Genomic DNA, 22606 nt, shown 5'->3' with positions numbered 1-22606 from the left:
TCTTGGTCTGCCCCGTATACGATTCCTGAGCCATAGCAATATGGTTGACACTCAAATGCCCTCTGTATTCATCCCTCATCGCCCTTGAGAAGGTAGTGGTGAGGAGCTTTCTGAAGCTGTTGTAGTCCATGCAGTGATGATGCATGCACAGTGGTGTTAGGGAGGAAGTTCCAGGATTTTAACAGTAAAAGAACATTAATTATAATCCCAAGTCAGAATGGTGTGCGGCTTGGAGGGAAACTTGCAGATGGTGATGTTGAAGTGTATTTGTTGCCCATGTCCTTTTTGCGTGATAGAGGTCACGAGTTTGGAAGATGTCATCAAAGAAACGTTGGTGAATTGCTGCAATGCATCTTATATTTGGTACACACTGCAGTCACTGGTGAAGGGAGTGAATATTGAAAGGGGTGTTTGGGGTGCCAATCAAGCAGGCTGCTTTGTAATGGATGGTGTTGAGCTTCTTGAGTATTGGAGCTGCATCATTTAGACAAGTGTAGAATATTTCATCACGCCCCAGATTCCATTCTGTATTCTTATCCTTAACCCAACCTCTGTCTAAGCCCAAAAAACAACTTACATAACAACAAAAACATGCCTATCAGCCCCTCAAGCCTGTTGCCTCATTCAATTAGATCATCCAGATACATTTGAAAATATGCTGCAGGTCTGTCAGCATCTTGCATGAGGGGATACAAAATTAATTCAGATTGGCAGCCTTTCATCAGAACTGGGAAAAGTTAGAAATGTGATAGGTTTTAAGCAAGGGGGACGGGATTGGAAAAGGAACAAAAAGAAAAGTCTGTGTCCAACCAAGAAGACAGGTCTGTTGAATTGAGATTATGGTGATCTGTATATCAACTCCAACTTTTCTTTTTTAAATTCCTCTAATTGCCTTAGCTGTTTTTCTGTGTTACCATAGCTTCATCTTGGTTCTTGATAAAATTGCCCTCCGTTCTTTTCCAGTGGAGAATTATCAAAAGAGGTGCACAATATGTCTCATTGGTCGCATTTATTGGGAAAAGAAATGTTTTAACACATTCTTGTTAAATGAGTCCATCAAGGACATTGAGATGATAGCTTGTGAAAAGTTGTTCCAGTCCTTAATTCTTCTTGGAAATGTTGTATACGATCAGAGCTATATCATTGTGTTGTTCGTGTGCATTGAGTATCCACAATATTCCACAAACTTCCAATACAGACACAAGACCTTTATTCATTGTCCGTTCCATGCAAACAAAGGCACATATATACACAAACACAGAAGCGCACAATTATCACCAGTAATGTCTGATGTTCAACATTTTGATTCTCTACACTTCATAATGGGTTGCACATTTCTAGATATTGGATTTTTATTCAGATACCCAAAAAAATATGAAATCAGGGTTTGATGCAAACTGTTCCAGTGCCTGGGTGCAGTAAACACAGGAAAATCCGTCTCTTATTCACACACCCATAAAAGAACACACCTGAATTTTGCATTCATGAGCATAAATTAAGAGATATTAAATTGAGCAAAAAGCATTGGTTATTTCAATTATGGGTGTGTTTTACTCAGAGCTCAAATTTCCAATCTCCACTGCATTCAGATGATCCAACTTGGTTTGGAACAGGAAGAAGTGCCTCAGCATTTTGGGAACAGCAAAAGAAAGTGGGCACAAAAGAATTGAAACTTTGCACCTAACCAGTACCTCTTTGGACTTTGGATATGGGGAGGGCGGGTAAGAACAGGGAGAGGCATAGTGGAGGTGAGGCACAACAGTAGCCAAGACTTCACTGAATGGCAGAGCAGACTCAAAATGGCAGCCTCCTGGTCCTATGACACTGTATGCAAAGTGTATTGAGACCATCTGCGGTCGCCCCCTTTTGTAGTCCCCCTTCGGCAAGTGAAAAGCGATAGATAAATCTTATTGAAGAAACCCTACATTAAATAGTGGGGACAGTGCCTCTGTTTCTTCTTTCACACTTCTCCCCACCTTCCCCCTCAGAGGGACATTTCCTTTTTTGTTTTCCAAAGGAAACCAAAGTGAATCGTAGAACAATCAAGTTAATCATCAGCAAACAAGATAGTCGCATCCAATGTTCCACAAAAGGCAAACCAATAACAAGTGCAGAGGAGGCAGTTCAGGAGTTGTGCCCTCGTGGTCCTGGTTTACAAGGTCATGAAGGTTGGAAATTCTAACTCAAGAAATCTCACAAGGCTCTGCAGGAAAAGGAGAAAAATAATTACTACAATGTCAAAACAATAAGCGTGTGGAATGAAACTCATTTTCAATGCTATCCTTGTCTTAATCTACTGACCTTCCTACCCTCCCAGCACCCCGTCCCTCCCATCCTCTTGTTTTGAACGTTCTGACCTCACTATTTTGTTCTGTGGGCAATGACACACCAACAGCTCTGTGATTGGGCACATAATGTACCTCTGACAGTTTCAGAATCCCACTGGCTTGATCCTGTCTTTAGCTGATGTCTGTGCATTGGATTTAATGTATTCTAATCTCGTAATACACCAGATACTGCCTCCCAGTGGATGTGCAAAGTAGCTCAATGGCTTTTCCTGTCTCACAGTCACAAAGGTTGAGAGTTAATGCCCCATTCCAGAGACTTGAGCAATAAACATGGCTGCTAGCTCCAACTACCGCACTATCAGAGGTTGCTATCTTCTTGGCACAATGTTAAACTGAACCTCCATATTGTCCCCTCAGATGCATGTAAAAGAACCCATAGTATACCCATAGTGAAGAACAGATGCCGAGTTTTCCTTTGTGTCCAGACAAATATTTATCCCTTGAACAACATTGCTGGAGCAGATTATCTGGTCATTATTAATTGTGTAACTAATATTGACTTTCACGTTACCGATATTGCAATAGTGGCTTTACTTAAAACATTTTACAGCCAATGAAGCACTTAAGAAATAGTGGTAGGTGTAAGCCACTTGGCTCCTTAAGCCTTCTTCGCCATCTTAAGCCATAAGATGATGGTTGATCTGATTGCAGCTGACACTCCACTTTTCAGCCTGCTTCCCTCTGGGGTTTCCTTGCTGAATTTGTTGACTTGACTTTTTTTAAAGATTTGTTCACAGGATGTGGGCATCGCTGGCAACGCCAGCAATTTATTGTCCATCCCTAATTGTCCAGAGAGCACAGGGTGGCACATGAGTCAACATTTGTGAACCAGATGGCTTTTTCTGACAATCAACAATGGTTTGATGGTCATCATTAGACTCTTAATTCCAGATTTGTTCAGAATTCAGATTCCACCATCTGCCATGGGAGGACTTGAACCTGTGTCCTCCGATCATTACCTGGGTGTCTGAATTATTAGTCTGGTGATAATAGCACAAGGTCATCGCCTCCACTGCTCATTGTGGAAAGAGGATTCCAAAGGTGAATGACCCCCAAGTGAAAAAATTACTTCACATCTCGGTCTTAAATGGGATACTCTTGTTTTGTAACTCTGCCCCTCTAGTGCTCAATTCTGGCATGAGAGGAAACATTCACCATCTATCCTGTCAAGAATCCTATCTTTATTCAGTAAGGTCACCCTCTAAACCCCAGTAATTATCAGCAAAAATCTGTTCAACCTCATTTTTATAAGTTGCTGTCCCCAAGTCAGGAATCAGCATAGCGAAGCTTCTCTGACCTGTCTCCAATGCAGATGTGTCCCCCTATCAGTAAGGAGACCATAACCATACACAGTTTTCTGTACATAGTCTGGCCTCACCAATGCACTGTACAGTTGCTTAAAAACTTACCCTGTTTTATACTTCATCTCCTTTTCAATGAAGGTTAACATTTCATTTGCCTTCCTGATTATTTGCTGTGCTTTCATGTGAATGTTTTGTCCGTGCACATAAAGTACATTGTTGTTCATTCTCTGATTGATGCACTGCTTCCCTATTCTTTCAGCCAAAGCAGACATGTTATTGTCCATCTAAATTTTTTTTGGGGCCAAGCTTAACCTATCTATCTCCTTTTTGCAGTCTCTTTATATTGTCCTCACAACTTTCTTTTGTACCTTTGTCAACAAATTTGTCAACTGTACAGTCAGTCTCTTCATCTAAATCATTATGGATTGTAAATAGCTGAGATTCTAGCAGTGATCTCTGTGGCAGATCACTAAAAACCCATTTATCCTGTTTCTCTGGTTAGCCAATCTTTGATCCGTGCTATGTACTACCTCCAAAACCATGAGCTGTTGGCTTGTGTTGGTACCTTTTTATATGGAAACTTTTCAAATGCCTGTTGGCAATCCAAATATGTTACATCTATTGGTTTTCCTGCATCTACCTGGCTTGCTACATCCTCAGAACTGCTAAATCTGTCAAACTTTGGGGTGACCTGAGGCAGTAAAAGTTCTTTCTTTCATCAACTCGTACCATTTTATTTATTTATTTAATTAATTGATTGAGTAATTTGTTTAATTTTCTAACACAACCAGCATCTTTAGGACATAAAGCAAGAGAGGGTTTGAAGAGGGAATGCCCCTAGTTACTGACCTTGGGCCTGTTCCAGAACAAGAATGGCAGTCAGGTTCAAGCAATTGGCACGGTGTTCAAACTTCAGGCGGGCAAAGTCACTTAAGGTTGGAAATCTTCCTGTATTGAGAGAGAAGAGGAAAGTCGAGCAGATAGAGGAGTGTGGCGGGGGGGAAGAGAGAGGTTTTAATTGCACAGTCCATGTGTATTGATAGTTTGGCAACAATCAATGATTACAACAAATTGACACCCCTCTCCTGACAACCCTGGTACAAATTACATGTTGGAATTCTATAAACCAGTGTGCTATCACCTTTATAACTGGCAGGAATGGTGACTTGTGGCAAGATCCCTCCATCTGGACTAGGAAGCCCGGTTCAAATCCCACCTGTCTTGTCCAAACAGGTTGATTGGAATAATTTTTTTCAATCATCCTTTACATTGCCTTCAAATTGATTATACAATTGCTGCTGTTGGTGCAGCAGTAATGTCCCCAATCTCTGCGCCAGAAAGCCTCCTTCAGAGGTGTGTCATAACATGTCTGAGCAGATTGATTTAAAAATGACTATTACTAGCAGGACCCACTAATGCCAGAATTTTTATTACAGCCTTTTGCCCCACAAGTATAGATGTGCAGAAGAAAGCTGTTCCATCCATTGTGTCTGTACCACCTCATGAAAGAACTGTCCAATAAATCTTGCATCTCTTCTTATCTTTCCTCTACAAATGTTTCTCCTTTAAATGTTTATCCATTTCCCTTCATAAGATTGTGATTAAATGAATCCATACTGAGTGCAGAGAGGCATGCTAGGAGCAGCACCAAAGTGAGATGTCAACCTTATGAAGTTACAACACAACTGCTTGTATGGTAAATACTGGAAACAGCATCCGTTGGCAGAGCTAACCAATCTCAATCAATAGATTTAAAGCTCTGCTGTTCCTCAGCATCCAGTCTTGGTTAATAATGGACACACAATAATAGGAGGAGGAATCACAACAAATATCCCATCATCAATGATAGTGGAGCACAGGATGTTGATGCAAAAGGCAATATAGCTGCATTTGCACCCGGCACCAAATGAATGTGCCATGTCAATGAGCCATCTCAGCCTTCTCTTGAAGTCTGCAATATCAGAAATGCCATTATTCATCCAATTTGACTCACTCCCATGTGATATCAGGAAATGACTGAAGACACTGTATACTGCATAGGTTAGACCATGACAAAATCCCAATAATAGTACTGAAGATTAATGTGTGAGGTAATGGTTCTGAAAGGGTTAATGTAGCAGATTGCATTAAGTTCCACACAATCTGATGATTTTAGGTGGGAATGAGGAGTATAGCTCGAGATTTCAATGGGGGGACAAGACGTCATTCCTAGCTTCAGATTGACTTATTTATTATGTCTAATTAGCCATCATTATTTGCTATCATGCAATAAACTACAGTTTATTGTTGAGACAAGAGGCTATTCTTGTTAAGACTCACTGACAGCTCTATCGTTGTTAACGCAACAGGCCCTTAGACCCAGTACAAAAAGATCAAAGTTAACTGGTATTGGTTTGCTCTACAGTACGTACAACATGGTGATTAGCAACAGGTAAGGTTGCTTAAATACTTCAAGGTAACCAGGGGTAAAAGATCTATTCAATCCAAGAAACTAAGTTTTCAAAAGGCTACTGAGTTTACCACTTTAAAGATAGTACTGTTTTTAGAATATGCAGTCAGTTACCAACAGCAAGTGCTTGAACAGATGAGCTTCCTGCATAAGGTAGCAATGGATGGCAAAATGATTCTTTACCCAACTGGGCGATGTTTGGTTATGCGATGAATGTTCATAGTAGATTATTGTTTGAGAGTTTGGATTCTACACTGAAAGAAACATGTTTAGCTTTAAAATGAAATTAAAATTCTGTCCTTGTGTTTGTAAAGAAGGGAAAGCCTCAGTTTTTCGTTTCATTTTAGATTTATTTTGTGAGTGGTAGCATGCTGTGTAGAGTTTACTTTTAGTGCATTTAAATGGGGTCTTTAAAACCTTGTGGTGAAAATTCAGTGCATTAGGAAAAAAAGAGAGAAAAAGAGCTGGTGTTGCGTAGCAGCAGGAGTCCAGTAACACAGGAAGTCAGAACAATCCAGAAGATAGCAGGCAGCGCGCAGTTTCAGGAGAGAAGAGCTCCCTAATAGCAGAGGTGCTGTTATGACCAGCCACCAACTAGTCTGAGCTGAAAAGAAGTCCTGACTGGCATATAAGTCAATCTCCAGAAACAGGCGGCTGTTGGAGTATGAGAGAGGAAGATATCTACAAAGCTGATGAATGCATGAGTTTAAGGAACATGTTTTTAAATAGTAAGTGAACTGATCTAGCAACTTGTTTACGGGTCTCAGAGAGAGACATTAACTGGTGAAGATAGCATTTACTGAATGCACAGAACTTCTTAGAAAAGGAATCAATTATAGTTATGCCAGCTGAACATGGAGTTATGGAGATAGGGGTGACCTTTCACTCAGGTTTAGATATGAGTTGTTGGGATAACAGGGTTAACTCCTTTTTGATATTTATAATGAAGCTATTTCAAATTGTTGACAGCAATGAGAGTGGGCACCGAGCATGGACGCTTGGTGGTACCTACGGACACCCGCTCTCTCCCGAAGGGGTTGCCTTTGTCAGACAGGTCGTGTGGAGACAGAGAGACGGACAGACAGACAAAGGATTCCTCAGCCAAGCTGTGGATGTAAGCGTAAAATGCTGTGCTTCCCAGTTTAGTGTTAAATTTTCTTCATTTTTGTAAAGACTTAATAGAATAAAGAATTTCTACTTCAAGCATCCATCTGCTTAAATCTCAGTAACAAAGGGACTTCAATTATTTATGCCTTTTTCAGTCGTTAAAACCCTTAGCAATTTCAGTTCTGAAATTTATCAATTGACCTGCCCCCTCATCTTCTCAGTAGTGTTTTGGGTAGAGTTGCATATTTCCAGCAACTTCTGGCTGAAGAAATACTTGCAGATTTCCGCCCTAAAGGGACTAGCTGTAAAGTTAACGTGACACTCATTTGCTCTAAACTCTCCACAACACAGGAAATGATTTCCCTGTACCTCCCCTGTTTGCCACTTCAATTAGATCATCTATTCATCTCTTATCATCAGTGAAATGCGTACCTAATCTTTGAAGCCAACCATTTAATACTAAAAGGACTAAATGAGGAGGGAAATTCCAAGATGGAAAAAGACTCTTGACCCAAGCATTCTGCATTTCATTTATCCCCTTGTTTGCCATTGCATGTGCCTGTGGTGTGGTTCCTACCATAAAGCATCAGCCTTCGGAAATGCTCTGATCCTTTATCTTGTGATTCCAGAAGTACAATATAATCATCGCCCTCCTTCACAAAGATCTCCGTCTTCAGATAAGGCCGGCCTCAAATAAGGAGACAAATTGAAAAGATGTGTAAGAATCAAACCGGTACATCTGTGGTTTTGACAAGCATAGAGGCTCTTTCATTGATCTTGTCTGAACCGACTGCCCTGCGCATTCCCAAAGAGGGAAAGGGTACATCCACTGGCCCACCCAGTCCTAGAAGGGTTTAGGACAGTGTTTGACTCACTGTACCACTGATTTTAAAAAAGTAATAATATCAGTGTCTATCGTTTGGGGCGCAGTTAGCTGGGATTCTTTGCCATTTTCACGATTTGCCAGCACAGTTTTCAAATTCACTGTCCTATCCAGTCCTAGAGGAAGTAAGGACAGTTTCTGATCCACTCACCTTCCAGTTGCAGATAGTAAAAAGAGAATGGCTGACCCACTGCACCATCAATTCTCAGAAGAGGGAAAGGGCAAGATCTACACTACCCAGTGTCTAATGTGTTAAAGCCATTAAACATTCAATGGAGGTGGTCATTGCTTGCATGACACTTTTGCAGCATGAATCCCGTTTGCAGCTCCTGACCCTAAGTATGATAATTCCTCCCCCCTCTCCTTGCTATATATGGGTATAGACTGCTTATGACCTGAACATAATCATTGCAGTGTAGTAAGGCTGCACACTGTTTGAAACTAGGGGTCAATTTTTCTTTTGAAGCATAGCCAATCCACCTAACCTGCACATCTTTGGAAGGAAACCAAAGCACCCGGAGGGAACCCATGCAGACACGGGAGACAATGCAAACTCCACACACAAACTCCACAAATTACCCAAGGCTGGGATCAAACCCCAGTCCCTGGTGCTGTGAGGCAGCAGTGCAAACCACTGAGCTGTCCCAAACATCTGCAGACTTGTGAATGGTACTGAACACTCAACGAACTTCCCTAGTTGCCGGCTTTGTAACGTCCCTAGTTCCCGGCTTTGTAACAGAAGTTAGGTTATTAATGAAGCTGCTGAAGACATTGGGCCTAGGACATGATCCTGAGAAGTTCCTGTGGTTCTGGCCTGGGGCTGAAATAATTGTCCTTCAATAATAACCACCACTGACTCTGAACATCCTGTGTGCATTATGCGTGAGAGGTTATGCAAGATAGTTTTACATTACGGGGAGTATAAAATGTTAAAAGTGTCCACTGGTGGAATGTATGTGAGTGATGGGATGTTGCTATTATGGAGAGGAGTTGGGAAACACTTATTCACATAAAGGATGATAGATTTTAGAAACACTCAAAATAAAATTAGTTAAATTAGACAGCACCCTCCAAATAAACCCACAACCCCTTACACCTAGAGAAGCAAAGGCAGCAGATATATGAAAATACTACCACCTGCAGGTTCCCCTCTAAATCACCCACCATCCTAACTTAGAAATGTATTGCCATTCCTTCTCTGAGTCAAAATCCTGAAACTTCTTTCCTAACAGTACTGTAAATTTCTCTGTATCTCAAGGACTGCAGTGGTTCAAAGAAGTAGTTCAGAACACGTCCTCCAGGGCAATTAGGGATGGGAAATAAATGCTGGCCTAGCCAGCAATGCCCACATGCTCTTGAACAATTCTTTTATGAACCTCAATTTGGTAATATATAGGTTTGTGCAAAGACATGTATTAAGGAATTTGGAGCCATGACCACAATCAATGGTGGAACAGATTCAAGGGACTGAATAGCTTCTTTTTGTCCTTGTGTAGAACGTTCCCATGTATTTAATAGAGTAACGTAGCATTAATATTGAGAACTGTGCACGAACAAAGCATTTGCCTGTATAAAACGATGTTCTGCCTGTGGCAATATGTCTGCAGTATATTTTTTATTCACTCACGAGACATGGGTATTGCTGGCTGGACAGCATTTATTGCCTGTCCCTAGTGGCTCTTGAGAAGGTGGTGGGGAGCTGCTTTATTGAACCACAGTTGGCACAAGCTGTAAATTAACCTGCAACACCCTTAGGATAGGAGCTACGGATTTTGACCCAGCGACATACTTCCAAATCAGGATGGTGAGTGGTTTGGAGGGGAACTTGCAGGTGTTGTTGTTCCGATGTAACTGCTGCCCTTGTCCTTCTAGGTGGAAATGGTCATGAGTTTGGAAGGTGCTGCCTGAGGATCTTTGGTGAGTTTCTGCAGTGCATCTTGCAGACAGTACACACTGCTGCTACTGATTGTCAGTGGTGGAGGGATTGAATGCTTGTGGATGTAGTGCCAATCAAGTGGGCTGCTTTGTCCTGGATGGTGTCGGGTGTCTAAAGTGTTGTTGGGGCTGCACTCTTCGAGGCAAGTGGGGAGTATTCCATCACACTCCTGACTTGTGCCTTGTTGATGGTGGACAGGCTTTGGGGAGTCAGGAGGTGAGTTACTTGCTGCAGTATTCCTAACCTCTGAGCTGCTGTTGTCGGCTACTGTGTTTATGTGGCGAATCCAGTTGAGTTTCTGGTCAATGGTAACCTCAAAGATGTTGATAGTGGGAAATTCAGTGAAAGTAACACTGTTGAATATCAAGGGGCAGTGATTAGATTGACTCTTATTAGAGGTGGTCATTACCTGGCATTTGTATGGCACAAATGTTACTCTACGAACAGGGGGATTTGAGCTATGAAGATATTGTTGGAGTTGCCTTTGTTGTGTGCTTACCTTCCAGGATCATCTCTTGTGTCTTGTTGTTGATGTGGTAGATCCACTGTCGAGACAAACACTTCATTGATCTATGGAGCAACATCAAAACATCATATTCTGGGTTATGCTGTTATCTCACTCTCCTCATCACTGAGCACTCACTTTGTCCTCTCTACCAAAGACTAACACCCTCTGGCCTCATCTGAATATCCTGACCACTATCTGTTCCCATTCTTGAATTATTCAAGGCCAAGTTAGTTTTTTTTTATATACATATGGGGGACAGACAAGAAGGTGGAACTGAGACCACAACCAGATCAGCCATTATCATATTGAATGTTGGAAGATGCTCAAAGAGCCAAATGGCCTAATGTATGTTTTCAGTCCCATGTCCTATGTTCTTTCATCAAGGACCATGATCACTCTCTCTTTCTATCCTGCTCTGCTGAAGACACTTTTCATTCTCTCTGCCACTGAAAATACTGTTTACTCTCTCTACCCTTGGTGGAGATTAATCTAATTCATTGATACAGGAGGAGAGAGTAATTAATATAGTGGTATCATTCTCCTAATTACATACAAACAAGCAACAAGTCAACTCCTCCATTCAATAAGATCATGTTTGATTTGATTTTAACCTCAATTCTACATTTCTGGCTATCCAAGGTAATCAATAATCTATCTAGCTCTGCCTTAAAAATATTTAAAGATTCTGCACCACTACCTTTTGAGAGAGGGAATTCCAAAGACTCTCAACCCTCTGAGAATTTTTTTTTCCTTAATCTCTGTCTTAAATGGATGAATTCTTGTTTTTAAACCATGACCCTAGTTCTGGATTCTCACACAGGAGGGAACATCCTTTCTATATCTACCTGGTCAAGTCCCCTCAGGATCTTATATGTTTCAATTAAGTCACCTCTGACTGTTCTAAACTCCAGACGATACTGGCCTGGTCTGTCTATCCTTTCCTCATAGTGCTATCTGCCCATCCCAGTTATTATTCTAGTACTCCTGAACTACTTCCAATGCATTAACATCCTTCTCTAAGTATGATGACCAGTACCATATACAGTTCTCCAGATGCTGTCTCACGAATATCCTGTATAACTGAAACGTAACTTTTCTACTCTACATTCAGTTCCCCTCGGAATAAAAATTATGCAACATTACATGCAACTTGTTCAAAAATTATGTAACAACACTGAGTATAATTCTCCTGAGTACATTATACAACAGTACACTGGTTATAACCAGTCCATTCTTGATGATAATATATGAACCTGAGAAATAAGCGTGTAGGAAATATACAAGGAGTATAGCAATAGGGCAGCAGGATGGCTCAGTGGTTAGCAGTGCTTGCCCCACAGCACCTGCGAGTTCCATTCCACCATCGGGGGACTATCTGTGTGGAGTTTGCACATTCTCCCCGTGTCTGTGTGGGTTTCCTCTGGTATCCTCCCACGGTCCAAAGATGTGCAGGTTAGGTGGATTGGCCATACTAAATTGACCATAATGTCAAGGGATGAGTAGACTAGGTGGATTAGCCATGGAAAATGTGGGTTTACGGGGCATGGTGGGGGTTGGGGGGGGGGGGGGGGGGGGGGGGGGGATGGGGGGAATGCTCTTCAGAAGGTCAGTTTGGCCCAGATGGTCTGAGTAGGCAATTCATTCCTTCCAGCCTGCACTATCACTAAATAAGGTCATAGCTGATCTGAATTTGACCTTAACCCCACGTTCCTGCTTATCACGTAAAATCCTGGTTTCACTTCTCAAACAGAAATCTGTATCAACCATGAACCTATTGAATCTGACCAATCTCAATACCTTCTGAATGATCCAGACTCCTCCACTTGGTGAGGGAGAGAATTCAAAAGACTTTCTTCCTCACCTTTGTCTTGAATAAAAACCCTTATTCTGAAGCTATTCCTTCTGCTTCTGAAATATCCTCGCAAGGCCTCCAGAATCTTCTATCTTTGAATGAGATCACTTCTCATTCTTCCAAATTCCCATGAGTATAGGCTCACCCTGTTCAACCTTTCTTCATAATTGAAACCCCCTAAATCCATAGAACCAGCCCAATGAGCCTTCTCGGAAATATTCCCAATGCAACTGTTTCCCTTACTGCTTAAGAGACCAGAACTGTACACAGTACTCAAGGTCCAGACTCACCAATGCCCCTTGCAGTTGTAGCAAGACTTCCTACAATATCTTTATGCTTAATTCCCCTTAGAACAAAGGCCAACATTCCATTTGCCATAATAAGGACCTTCATCAATAAAGATAGGTGGAAGTAATGTCTTTACAGTTGTTCGTTAGTCCATCTGTAAATGATCTCAAAACATATGGATAGAGTTCAGTGGAACTTGAAACACAGAAAAGATCAAGCTCAAGGAAGATTGATTAGTTTTTGGTAAAGATGCAGATCTAGATCCTGGAATTCTTAAAAAGAAATCATCAACATTGGGAAATAGGGAAAGATGTTTTTTTTTTTCAAGAATACAGTTGTTTGATAACATTATGGATTGTTTCAGCTTCTGTGGTGGAATTTGTCACAAGTGTCAAAATGTGAGCAGAGTTTTCAGAGTAGGTTGTTGGATGTGGATTTGCCACAACATGCCTAATTGAGATGAAAGCTGATAATGATTTTCTTTTCTCAGCATTCTAGTTACAGAACATCACTTCACCAGGTAAAAGCCTAGCAGTGAGAAGTACGGCTAATGTCATTCCATAACCAGTTGAGCAGTGAGGTACGCACTGGCTGAGACGGATCTCTCCTCGGAGGAGCAGCTTCTGCTGGTCCTCCACGGGTGTGAGCTGGAAGACGTTGCTGTCCATGTGTCTGAACTTGATCAGTGAGGCATCCGAGTCCGCTGCCATCATAATGAAGTACCATTTGCCAGAGTACTGCAGAAGGAAATGGGAAAACAACAATAACCCCATCAGGGAAAGTCTTTGGTGTTAGTAGGAAAATTTGTCTCAGCAATAAACATGTAGCTCGTTTGGCCCAATAGGTTCCTCTTGCTATCAATGCCTCATATGATCCTCATCCTATCTATTACTACCTTCCTGGTATACACATTTAGGTTGCCCCTAGATGTTTGCAGCACTATTTATCTCAATTATTCCTTGTGGTAGAGAGTTTCACATTCTCACCACTCTCTTGGTGAAGATAGTTCTCCTGAATTCCCTATTGGATTTATTCATCCTGCCTTATCTTTATGGCTCTCTCATTCTGGTCACTCCCTACTCCTGTACCTCATTAAAGCCGCCTTCATAAAAGCACTCTTCTCAGATTAACCCCAGCCTTCTGTGTTCTGGAGAAAAGTGTGTTGCCTTGTTTATCCTTTCCTGATTAATAAAACCTCTCAGTTCCAGTGTCATTCTACTAAATCTTGTATGTACTTTTTCAATGTTTGTGACTGAGCAGGGAGTCAAGGCCTTTAAAAGAAGAAGGTGGGAACAGATTTCAGATATGATATGTTACTAAAGTCTGAGATAGCTACTCCAACAACAACAAAAAACATCAAGTAGAAACACAGAAATGTCATAAAAATATAGGATTGGCATATTCATGAGAAATAAATGATTATAAAACTTTGGGGTGAAAGAGATATTCCTATGTCCTAATTTATTCCAGCACATAATCTGTCGCCAAATATCTGTTACTCTACTGATCAACTATTTATCTATTTGATTAGATTACGGACAATAGGTCATTCCTAGATATTGCTATGAGAAGATAAGAGTGTAGGGTTCTTGTGGTGCCATGTCAGTATCCCTACCTCTGGGTCAGGAGTTCCAGGTTCAGGTTCCACCTGCTCCCGAGATGTGTCATAACATCTCTGAACAGGTTGATTAGAAATAGAGACATTAAGAAAAGTTGGAGAGATGCACTCCAAAACCTTATGAATAGGTCGACGAAGAGGTTGAATGCAGAATGTTTCAACTATGCATTGTTGCTACTTTTAGAGTGAACCGCTGAAAGCAGTAGTCCCTATACAGCAGTTGAGATGATTTGTGAAGTGAATTGTTTGTATGAAAATCCAGACAATTACCCAGCTGTGTCATAGCCACATGCTGAAACGTACCAGAGCCTGAAGGAGGATACACAGACAAAGGTCTGCCAAGCAATAAAGGACAGTGGAAGGTAAAAGGGGTAAGGAAGATAAAACAGGAAAAGGCATGCACAATTCTCAAATTGAAACTACTATTGTTTGGTTAGTGAACACTGAACTATTAGGCTGCCATATTTAGATGCAGAACAGCAAGGAAACCAAACAAGGTTGTTCACAGTCTGTTGGGACAACCTAGGGTGCACAACATTAGCTTTATTCAATGTAGATATAAAGAGTCCCATAAAACAACCTCCCTATTGTATTGGTCCCAAGAATCAGGCCCAGGTCAAAGTACATATTCCAATACGTTGTTGGAAAACCACCTAATTAAACCCAGTCAAAGTGTTTGGAGTTTCCCAGAACTGCTAGTGTCCAAAACTGATGGTTCAACCAGGTTCTGCGTAGACTATAGAAAGGTTAATCCAGTAAGCAGACCAAACCTCTACCCAATTTCCTATCTGGAGGACAGTATTGACAGAGTTGGAAGAGCCACATTTTTAACTAAAATGGATCTGCTAAGGGGATAATGGCAGGTTTCCTAAACACCCTGAGTTCTAGAAATATTGGCATTTATCACACTAAACAGACTTCCGATGCTGAGTTATACTATTTGGACTGAAAAAAAGTGTTCTGACCATATTCCAGATACTTATGAACCAAGTAGTAGCAGGTGTTCCTTATTGTATAGTACACCTTGATATCATACTGACACAGTGACTTAGCGGGTAACCATACAGAACAATTAGAAGCTTTCTTGAAAGATTACAATCAGCTGATTTAGTGGTGAACCTTGCCAAAAGCAAGTGCACAAAAACATGGATAAATCGTGGGTCAGGGACAGGCAATGCCAAAAAGAACAAAATTACAGGCATCGATGGAATTCCTTGCCCTTAAAACCAAATGGGAAACCATGAACCAAATTTCAGTACTATATCTATGCCATTGACAGACTTGTTACAGAAGAAAACTGAGCCAGTATGTTCGGGGGAATGTCAAGCACCTTGTGAGAAGTTGAAAGCCAGCTGCTGATGCTAGCTTCCCCAAATATCACTAAGTCCTTCAAGGTAAGTATTGATGCTAGTGACCTGGAGGGGAAATGGGTAGCTGTAGTCTTATTTCAGAAAGATAGATCAAGCATAGAAAGTGTAGTGGGATACTTTTCCAAACGTTTTAACCAAAAGAGATACTTAACTGTGTAAAATTAGCTATTAAACACTTTGAATATTTATGTCCACCGTGGGTCAGGGAGATGCTAGTATTATAATGACCAAACAGTTGTAAAAACAATTAAAAAATAAGAATGCCAGACTATTTCAATGAAGTTTGCTATTACAGCCCTATCATTTAAAGATTATCCACATTATATGGTAAAACAACTTGCTTGCTGAAGCTTTATTCAGAATTTAAGACTTTAAGATATAGGAGCAGAATTAGACCATTCAGTCCATCGATTCTATACCACCATCATGGCTGATATGTTTCTCAACACCATTCTCCTGCCTTCTCACTGTAACCTTTGATTCAAGAATAGCTATCTCTGGCTTAAATACACTCAATGACTTGGCCTCTACAACCTTCTATGGCAATGAGTTCCATAGATTCAGCTCTCTCTGGCTGAAGAAATACCTTCTAATCTCAGTTCTGAACAGTTGTACCTTCATTCTGAAGCTGTGCCCTCAGGTCCTAGTCTCTCCTACTAGTGGAAACATCATCTCCATGTCCACTCTATCCACATTTCTCTGTATTCTAAAAGTTTCAATGAGATCTGTCCTCATCTTTCTCAACTCTGTCAAGTACAGACCCAGAGTTCTCAATTGCCCCTAATATGACAAGACCTTCATCTCTGGGATCATTCTTGTAAACCTCCTCTGGACACCCCTCCAAGGCCAGCATATCCTTCCTTAGATAAGGGGCCTAAAACTGCTCACAATATTTAAAACGCAGTCTGACCAGAGTCTTATACAATCTCAGTAGTACATCTCTGCTGCTGTATTCTAGCCGTCTTGAAATGAATGTTGACATTACATTTGTTTTCCAAACTGCCAACTGAACTTACATGTTAACCTGGGAAAATCCTGAACTAGGACTCATAAGTCCTTTTGTGATTCAGATTTCTGAACCTTTCCACATTTAGAAAATAGTCCAAGCCTCTATTCTTCCTCCCAAAGTGCATAACCTCACGCTTTGCCACATTGTATTCCATCTGCCACTTCTTTATCCGTTCTCCTAACACGTACAAGTTCTTCAGCAGTTTCCTGACCTCCTCAACATTACCTGTCCTCCACCTGTCTTTGTGTCATCTGCAAACTTAGCAACAATACCCTCAGTTCCTCAGGCCAGATTGTTGATGTATAACATCAATAGTTGTTTTCCCAAAACTGACCCCTGCAGCGCTCCACTGGTCACCGGCTGCCATCCAGAAAGTGACCCTGTCACTCATACTCTCTGCCTTCTGCCAGTCAACCAATCCTCTAACCAGGTCACTATCTAACATGCCCCTAACACCATGGGCTCTTGTCATTTTTAGCAGCACGTTATCACAGGCCTCTCGAAATCCAAATAGATCATGCCCACTGGCTCTCCTTGGTCCAACTTGCTTGTTACCTTCTCAAAGAATTTTAACAGATTTGTCAGGCATGGCCTCACCTTGACAAAGCCATGCCGACTCGGCCCTATTTTACCAAACACTTCTAAGTACTCCACAATCTCATTCTTAATAATAAGACTCTTAAACCTTACCAAAAACCGAGGTCAGGCTAACCGGCCTGTAGTTTCCCATTTTCTGTCTCACTGCCTTCTTAAACAGGGCTGTTAAATTAACCATTTCCAAGTCCTTTCGGACCCTTCTTGTCTCCAGTGATCCCCGAATGATCACCATCAATGCCTGTATAATCTTAACATTGTTTTGAATTACCTGAATACCAAGGTGGAAAAAAAAGATGCAACACAGCACCTTGAAAATGGAGTCACAGGTAGGCAGGATGGTGAAGAAAGCTTTCGGCATGCTTGCTTTCATTGGTCAGAGCACTGAGTTTTGGTGTTGGATATCTTGATGTAGCTGTAAGGCCACATTTGGAGTACTGAGTGCAGTTCTGGTTGCTCTACTATAGAAAACATATTATTAAACTAGAAAGAGTGCAGAAAAGATTTACTAGGATGCTACCTGGACTGTAAGGTTTGAGTTATAAAGAGAGGTTGGATAGGCAGGGACTTTTTTCCCCTGAAGTGTAGGAGACTGAGTGTAGGACCTTATAGAGGTCCACAGAATCATGTGTGCCCCAGATAAGATAGATAGCAGACAGTTTTTCCCCATGGTGAGGGCATAGGTTTAAGGTGAGAGGGGAGAGATACAAAAGGGGATGCAACTTTTTCACACAGGGTGGTGTCTGGAATGGGCTGCCAGAGGTAATGCTGGAGGCAAGTACAATTTTGTCATTTAAGAAACATTTAGATGGGTACATAGATGGGATAGGTATGGAGAGATATGGACCAAACACAAGCAAATGAGACTTGTTTAAATTGTAAAAACTGAGCAGCATAGGCAAGTTGGGCCAAAGGGCCTGTTTCCATGCTGTAGACCTCTATGAGTCTATTAGTTAGACCAATGAGTGAATGTTTGTATATGTGTTCCTTATGTTTTATCTTCCCTTATATTTTAACACCTTACAAATGAAACATCTAAACTACATTTTCTTTCTCTCAAGGGTGAAAGTATGAAGAAGAGATGTGATCCAAATACTTATAAAAAGAATTATGAGGATCCATGTAAATATGTCTTTTAAACTGTTAAACTAAAGATGCTTTGCTAAAGAAAGGCACTGAGTACAATAGTAACAATGTTGCATCTGCAAGGGGTAGGGAGCTCCGATGGTATCATGCGGCTCTGGAGAACTTCCGGAGAGGTGACCCATGGACCTGTTTATGAGCCGGATCAGTGTTTTTGAATGTAATCAGAATATCTGAGACCGACCTGTGAAGTAACAAGTCAATGTTCCCTCTCTCTGATCTTTGCAAATCCTCTCAGCAAAGTAAGAGAGCTGATAATTCATTGAAAGTCATCTTTACCACGCGGGGAGAGTTCCTGAAGTGAATTTTCTTGGAATCTACCTCATCGTCTGAAGCAAAGGGAATTCAGCCCTCTAAAACTGTTTCAGGAAGACATTCTAGAGCCAGCAACAAAAACAAGGTTGCTGGAGAAGCTCAGCATGTCTGGCAGCATCTAAAAAACAGAGTTAACGTTTCGGGTCCGGTGACCCTTCCTCAGAACTGTTCTGAGGAAGGGTCACCAAACCCGAAATGTTAACTCTTGCCTTTTTCTTCACAGATGCTGCTAGACCTGTTGAGCTTCTCCAGAAACTTTTGTTTTTGTTCCCAATTTACAGCATCCGCAGTTCTTTCATTTTTTAATTCTAGAGCCAGCACCTTGAGTGTGTACAGAAGAACTTCGGAATCAGAACACCATTCCGGACATTCCATGACACATTCTTTTTATATTCGTTCTTGGGATGAGGACATCATTGGATTGCCCATCCCTATTTGCCCAGAGGGCAGTTAAGAGCCAACCACATTGCTGTGGGTCTGAAGTCACATGTAGGCCAGACCAGATAAGGATGGCAGTTTCCTTCCCTAAAGGACGTTAATGAACCAGATGAGTTTTTATTTTCCCTGGCAATTGACAATGGATTCATGGTCATCATCATTGGACTCTTAATTCCAGATTTTCAATGAATTCCAATGCCACGTGGCGGGATTCGAACCCAGGTTTCCAGAACATTCTCTGGATGTCCGGATTAGCTGTCCAGCAGCAATACTGTTAGGCTGTCATTTCACAATTACTTCACCTAAGTACTTCAATACTGGCTAGAGTTTGTATTTTTTTGTTTTTCCTTAAACATGTGTCTGTGTGTTAGTTTTTCTTAAAAATGTAGATATATTAATTTGCATAATATAAACTGTTAGCCAATAATATTTGTACCTTTTGCTTTTGGTTATTTGTTGTTTACTAAGTAAATGTGGCTGACTTGCTTCTCCTACTGAAGCTGACATCGTCTGACACCTATATAACTGTCCATGACATTAAAAACGAAACTGTTTTGGCCGATGGAGGAGTGGGAATAGAAAGTGAAACACGCACCCTCGGTTGTGGCAATAAATAGGTGTGTAGATACATTAGTCCTTTAGGGGGCAAGGACAAGTTTAGTAGACAGATGCAAAAAAAAGGAACCTATGCCTTTACAAACAGAGTTGGTAGGCCTGGGGGGTAGACCTTGCAAAAGTCCTGGAGCCAATGAAGATGAACTCTATTTAAGTACTTTTTACTCCTTTCTGCCTCAACGGCGCCATATTGTGGCGACAGAATATTTTTTCACTGTATCTTCCAAGACATATGTGACAACAAACAATTCATTCATTAAAATACGACAATAAAAGAAATCATTCTGACCTTATATATATCAGTGATTAGGCACCCAGTGTGAAAAATTCTGGACACTCCTGGATGAATGCAGCTCCAACAACACTCAAGAATATCAACACTATCCAGGATAAAACAGCCTACATGATTGGTAGCACATCCACAAATATTCACTCCCTCCATCACCAAAACGCAATAACAGGAGTGTGTAGCATCTACAAGATGCGCTGCAAAAATTTACTAAGGCTCCTTGGGCAGCACCTTCTAAACCGATGATAACTGCCACGATCTACAAAGACAATGGCGGCAAATACGTGAGAAGGCCACACACCATCCTGACCTGGGAATATATCAATTGTTCTCTCAGTGTCACTGGGTCAAAATCATGAACTCCATCCCAAACAGCAATGTGGGTATCCCTGCACCAAGCACACTGCAGCAGTTCAGGAAGGCAGTTCACCAGCCCCTTCTCAAGGGCAACTAGTGACAGACAATAACCCACCCAGCCAGTGAAGTGGAGATACCATGAATGACTGAATAAAGCTGCCAAAATGGCACCGGAGATGAAGAACACCAGTTGTGTGGAGAGAGTGGCAAAATGGGATTAGAGCAGAGAGAGATACTGAGAGATTTAAAAGCAAAAGCACAAAGCGTTCTTCGTAGCAGAAGTAACAAGAAACTGTTTCCAGTGGTAAAAGGACTGGTAACTAGTGGATACGGATTTAAGCTCAATAAAAGGGGAAACTATTTAATGCAACGATTTGTCACGATGTACAGTACACTCACATCGCAGCGTTCTAGAAGCAGGTTCAATAACAGGCAAAGGGAATTTGGAACAATAGTCGAAACACGCTAATTGGCAGAGATTTGGGAAAATAGCAGGTGGGTGAGGCTAGATGGGCAGATATTTCTTTGAAAACGGAAAGAACTGCGGATGCTGTAAATCAGGAACAAAAACAGAAGTTGCTGGAAAAGCTCAGCAGGTCTGGCAGCATCTGTGAGGAGAAAATCAGAGTTAACGTTTCGGGTCCGGTGACCCTTCCTCAGAACTCATTTTTTTTTTTTAGCAAATACTTGGTCAAACTCTAGGACTGACAGTGAATTTAATGTCAGTGGACAAGAAGAAAAAGATTGGAACGGAAATCCCATCAGAGAGAGGAGCAGAACTTCTTCAAGGTGGACATGCCTAGAAGAGATGCGGCAGTGAGTTAAATACTAAATAAAAACCGAAAGAACTGCGAATGCTGTAAATCAGGAACAAAAACAGAAGTTGCTGGAAAAGCTCTGAAAATCAGAGTTAATGGTTCGGGTCCAGTGACCCAGAACTGAGCTTTTCCAGATATTTCTTTGAGTTGCACAGCCACAATCAGATAAATTGTTTTTATTATTCAGGTAATCATCTGAGCCCCTTTATTAAATTCCTGTCTGTAACTCACTCCCAGGTATCCATTATTTTACATATAAACCATTTGAACCACTCGATTAAATTCCAGGCTGTAACTCACTCCCGAGTATCCATTATTCTATATATAAACCATCTGAACTGCTTGATTAGATTCCAGCCTGTAACTCACTCCCAGGTATCCATTATTCTATATATAAACCATCCGAACCGGTCGATTAGATTCCAGCCTGTAACTCACTCCCGGGGATATTGGACATAAAAAAAGTTCTGGATCACTGGTCCTTTAGTTATCAAATGTCCATCTGACAAACCATCTGTGACCTTACTTTGCTCAATGATAAAAGGGCATGTTTTCAACTGTTGATAGCAGCTCCCCCTCTATTTATAAGTAACTTATTGGATCGCTTTCCCTAATCAGCAGCTTAGAACTAGAGGTATCGCTACACTGTTGAAGACTTTGGAAGGTCATTCTGAACTGATCATTGTCTACACCAGGACCTCTTTGTTTCAAGTATGGTCAGTAACTGAATGGTATAACTAGGAAAACTGCTATTTGAATCCAAATTCTATATTCCAGGTACAATACAGAAAAAAAAGTAATGTAAAGAATTGAATGCAACTTCCTCTGGCCCTCCAGACAAGAAAAGTCTATCCTGCATTTATATATCTCCTGTCACGACCTGAGAACGTGCCTGAGAGCTGCACATTCAATGTTTGCAGTATTTCAGGAAAGAAACATTAGCAGTCAATCTGTTTACAGTGAGGACTGCAAACTGCAGCCTGATACCTCTGACAGTACAGCACATCCTCGGTACCCGCACTGGGATGTAAGCCTTGATTTCTCGTTGTATCCTCTCTTGAGCGGGACCCCTCTGACTCAGAGATGACAGTCTCACCGTCACCAGTGGAGGACAGCATCAGCATGTGGACAAACACCGGGGAAAAGAAAAGCGAACTGCAAGGCTCTTTTCCCAACACCGAATCACCGTGGATCTAACCGAACCATAGATGGTCTGAATGGCCTGGTCCTTTATCCGGCGCGACACAGTCAATACTTATCCCTCAGTCGACTGCCCTACGAAATAGACTGGTCTTTGTCATGCTGGAACGACGAAATGAGGCCCTTCGGCCCATCGTGCATGTACCAGCTCTTCAAACGAGCATC

At 41.4% G+C, this 22606-nt stretch overlaps 1 protein-coding gene across 1 annotated transcript; it reads right to left on the bottom strand.

Annotated features, from left to right (window-relative positions):
* Positions 1-1193: 1193 nt before the first annotated feature.
* LOC109925657 (apolipoprotein M) lies at positions 1194-17638 on the bottom strand. The gene is made up of 6 exons (XM_048616648.1): positions 17538-17638; positions 13264-13412; positions 10527-10597; positions 7786-7896; positions 4502-4600; positions 1194-2203 (listed from the first exon to the last, which is right to left on the bottom strand). Exons 1-6 carry the CDS (start codon positions 17625-17627, stop codon positions 2184-2186), a joined length of 540 nt encoding a protein of 179 aa, XP_048472605.1. The 5' UTR covers positions 17628-17638; the 3' UTR covers positions 1194-2183.
* Between the last annotated feature and the right edge of the window lie 4968 nt (positions 17639-22606).

The sequence above is a fragment of the Rhincodon typus genome, chromosome 35 (genome assembly GCF_021869965.1).
Source record: "Rhincodon typus isolate 14 chromosome 35, sRhiTyp1.1, whole genome shotgun sequence".
NCBI lineage: Eukaryota > Metazoa > Chordata > Chondrichthyes > Orectolobiformes > Rhincodontidae > Rhincodon > Rhincodon typus.
The sequence above is the reverse complement of the archived record's forward strand: the minus strand, read 5'-3'. Positions and strand labels throughout refer to the sequence as shown.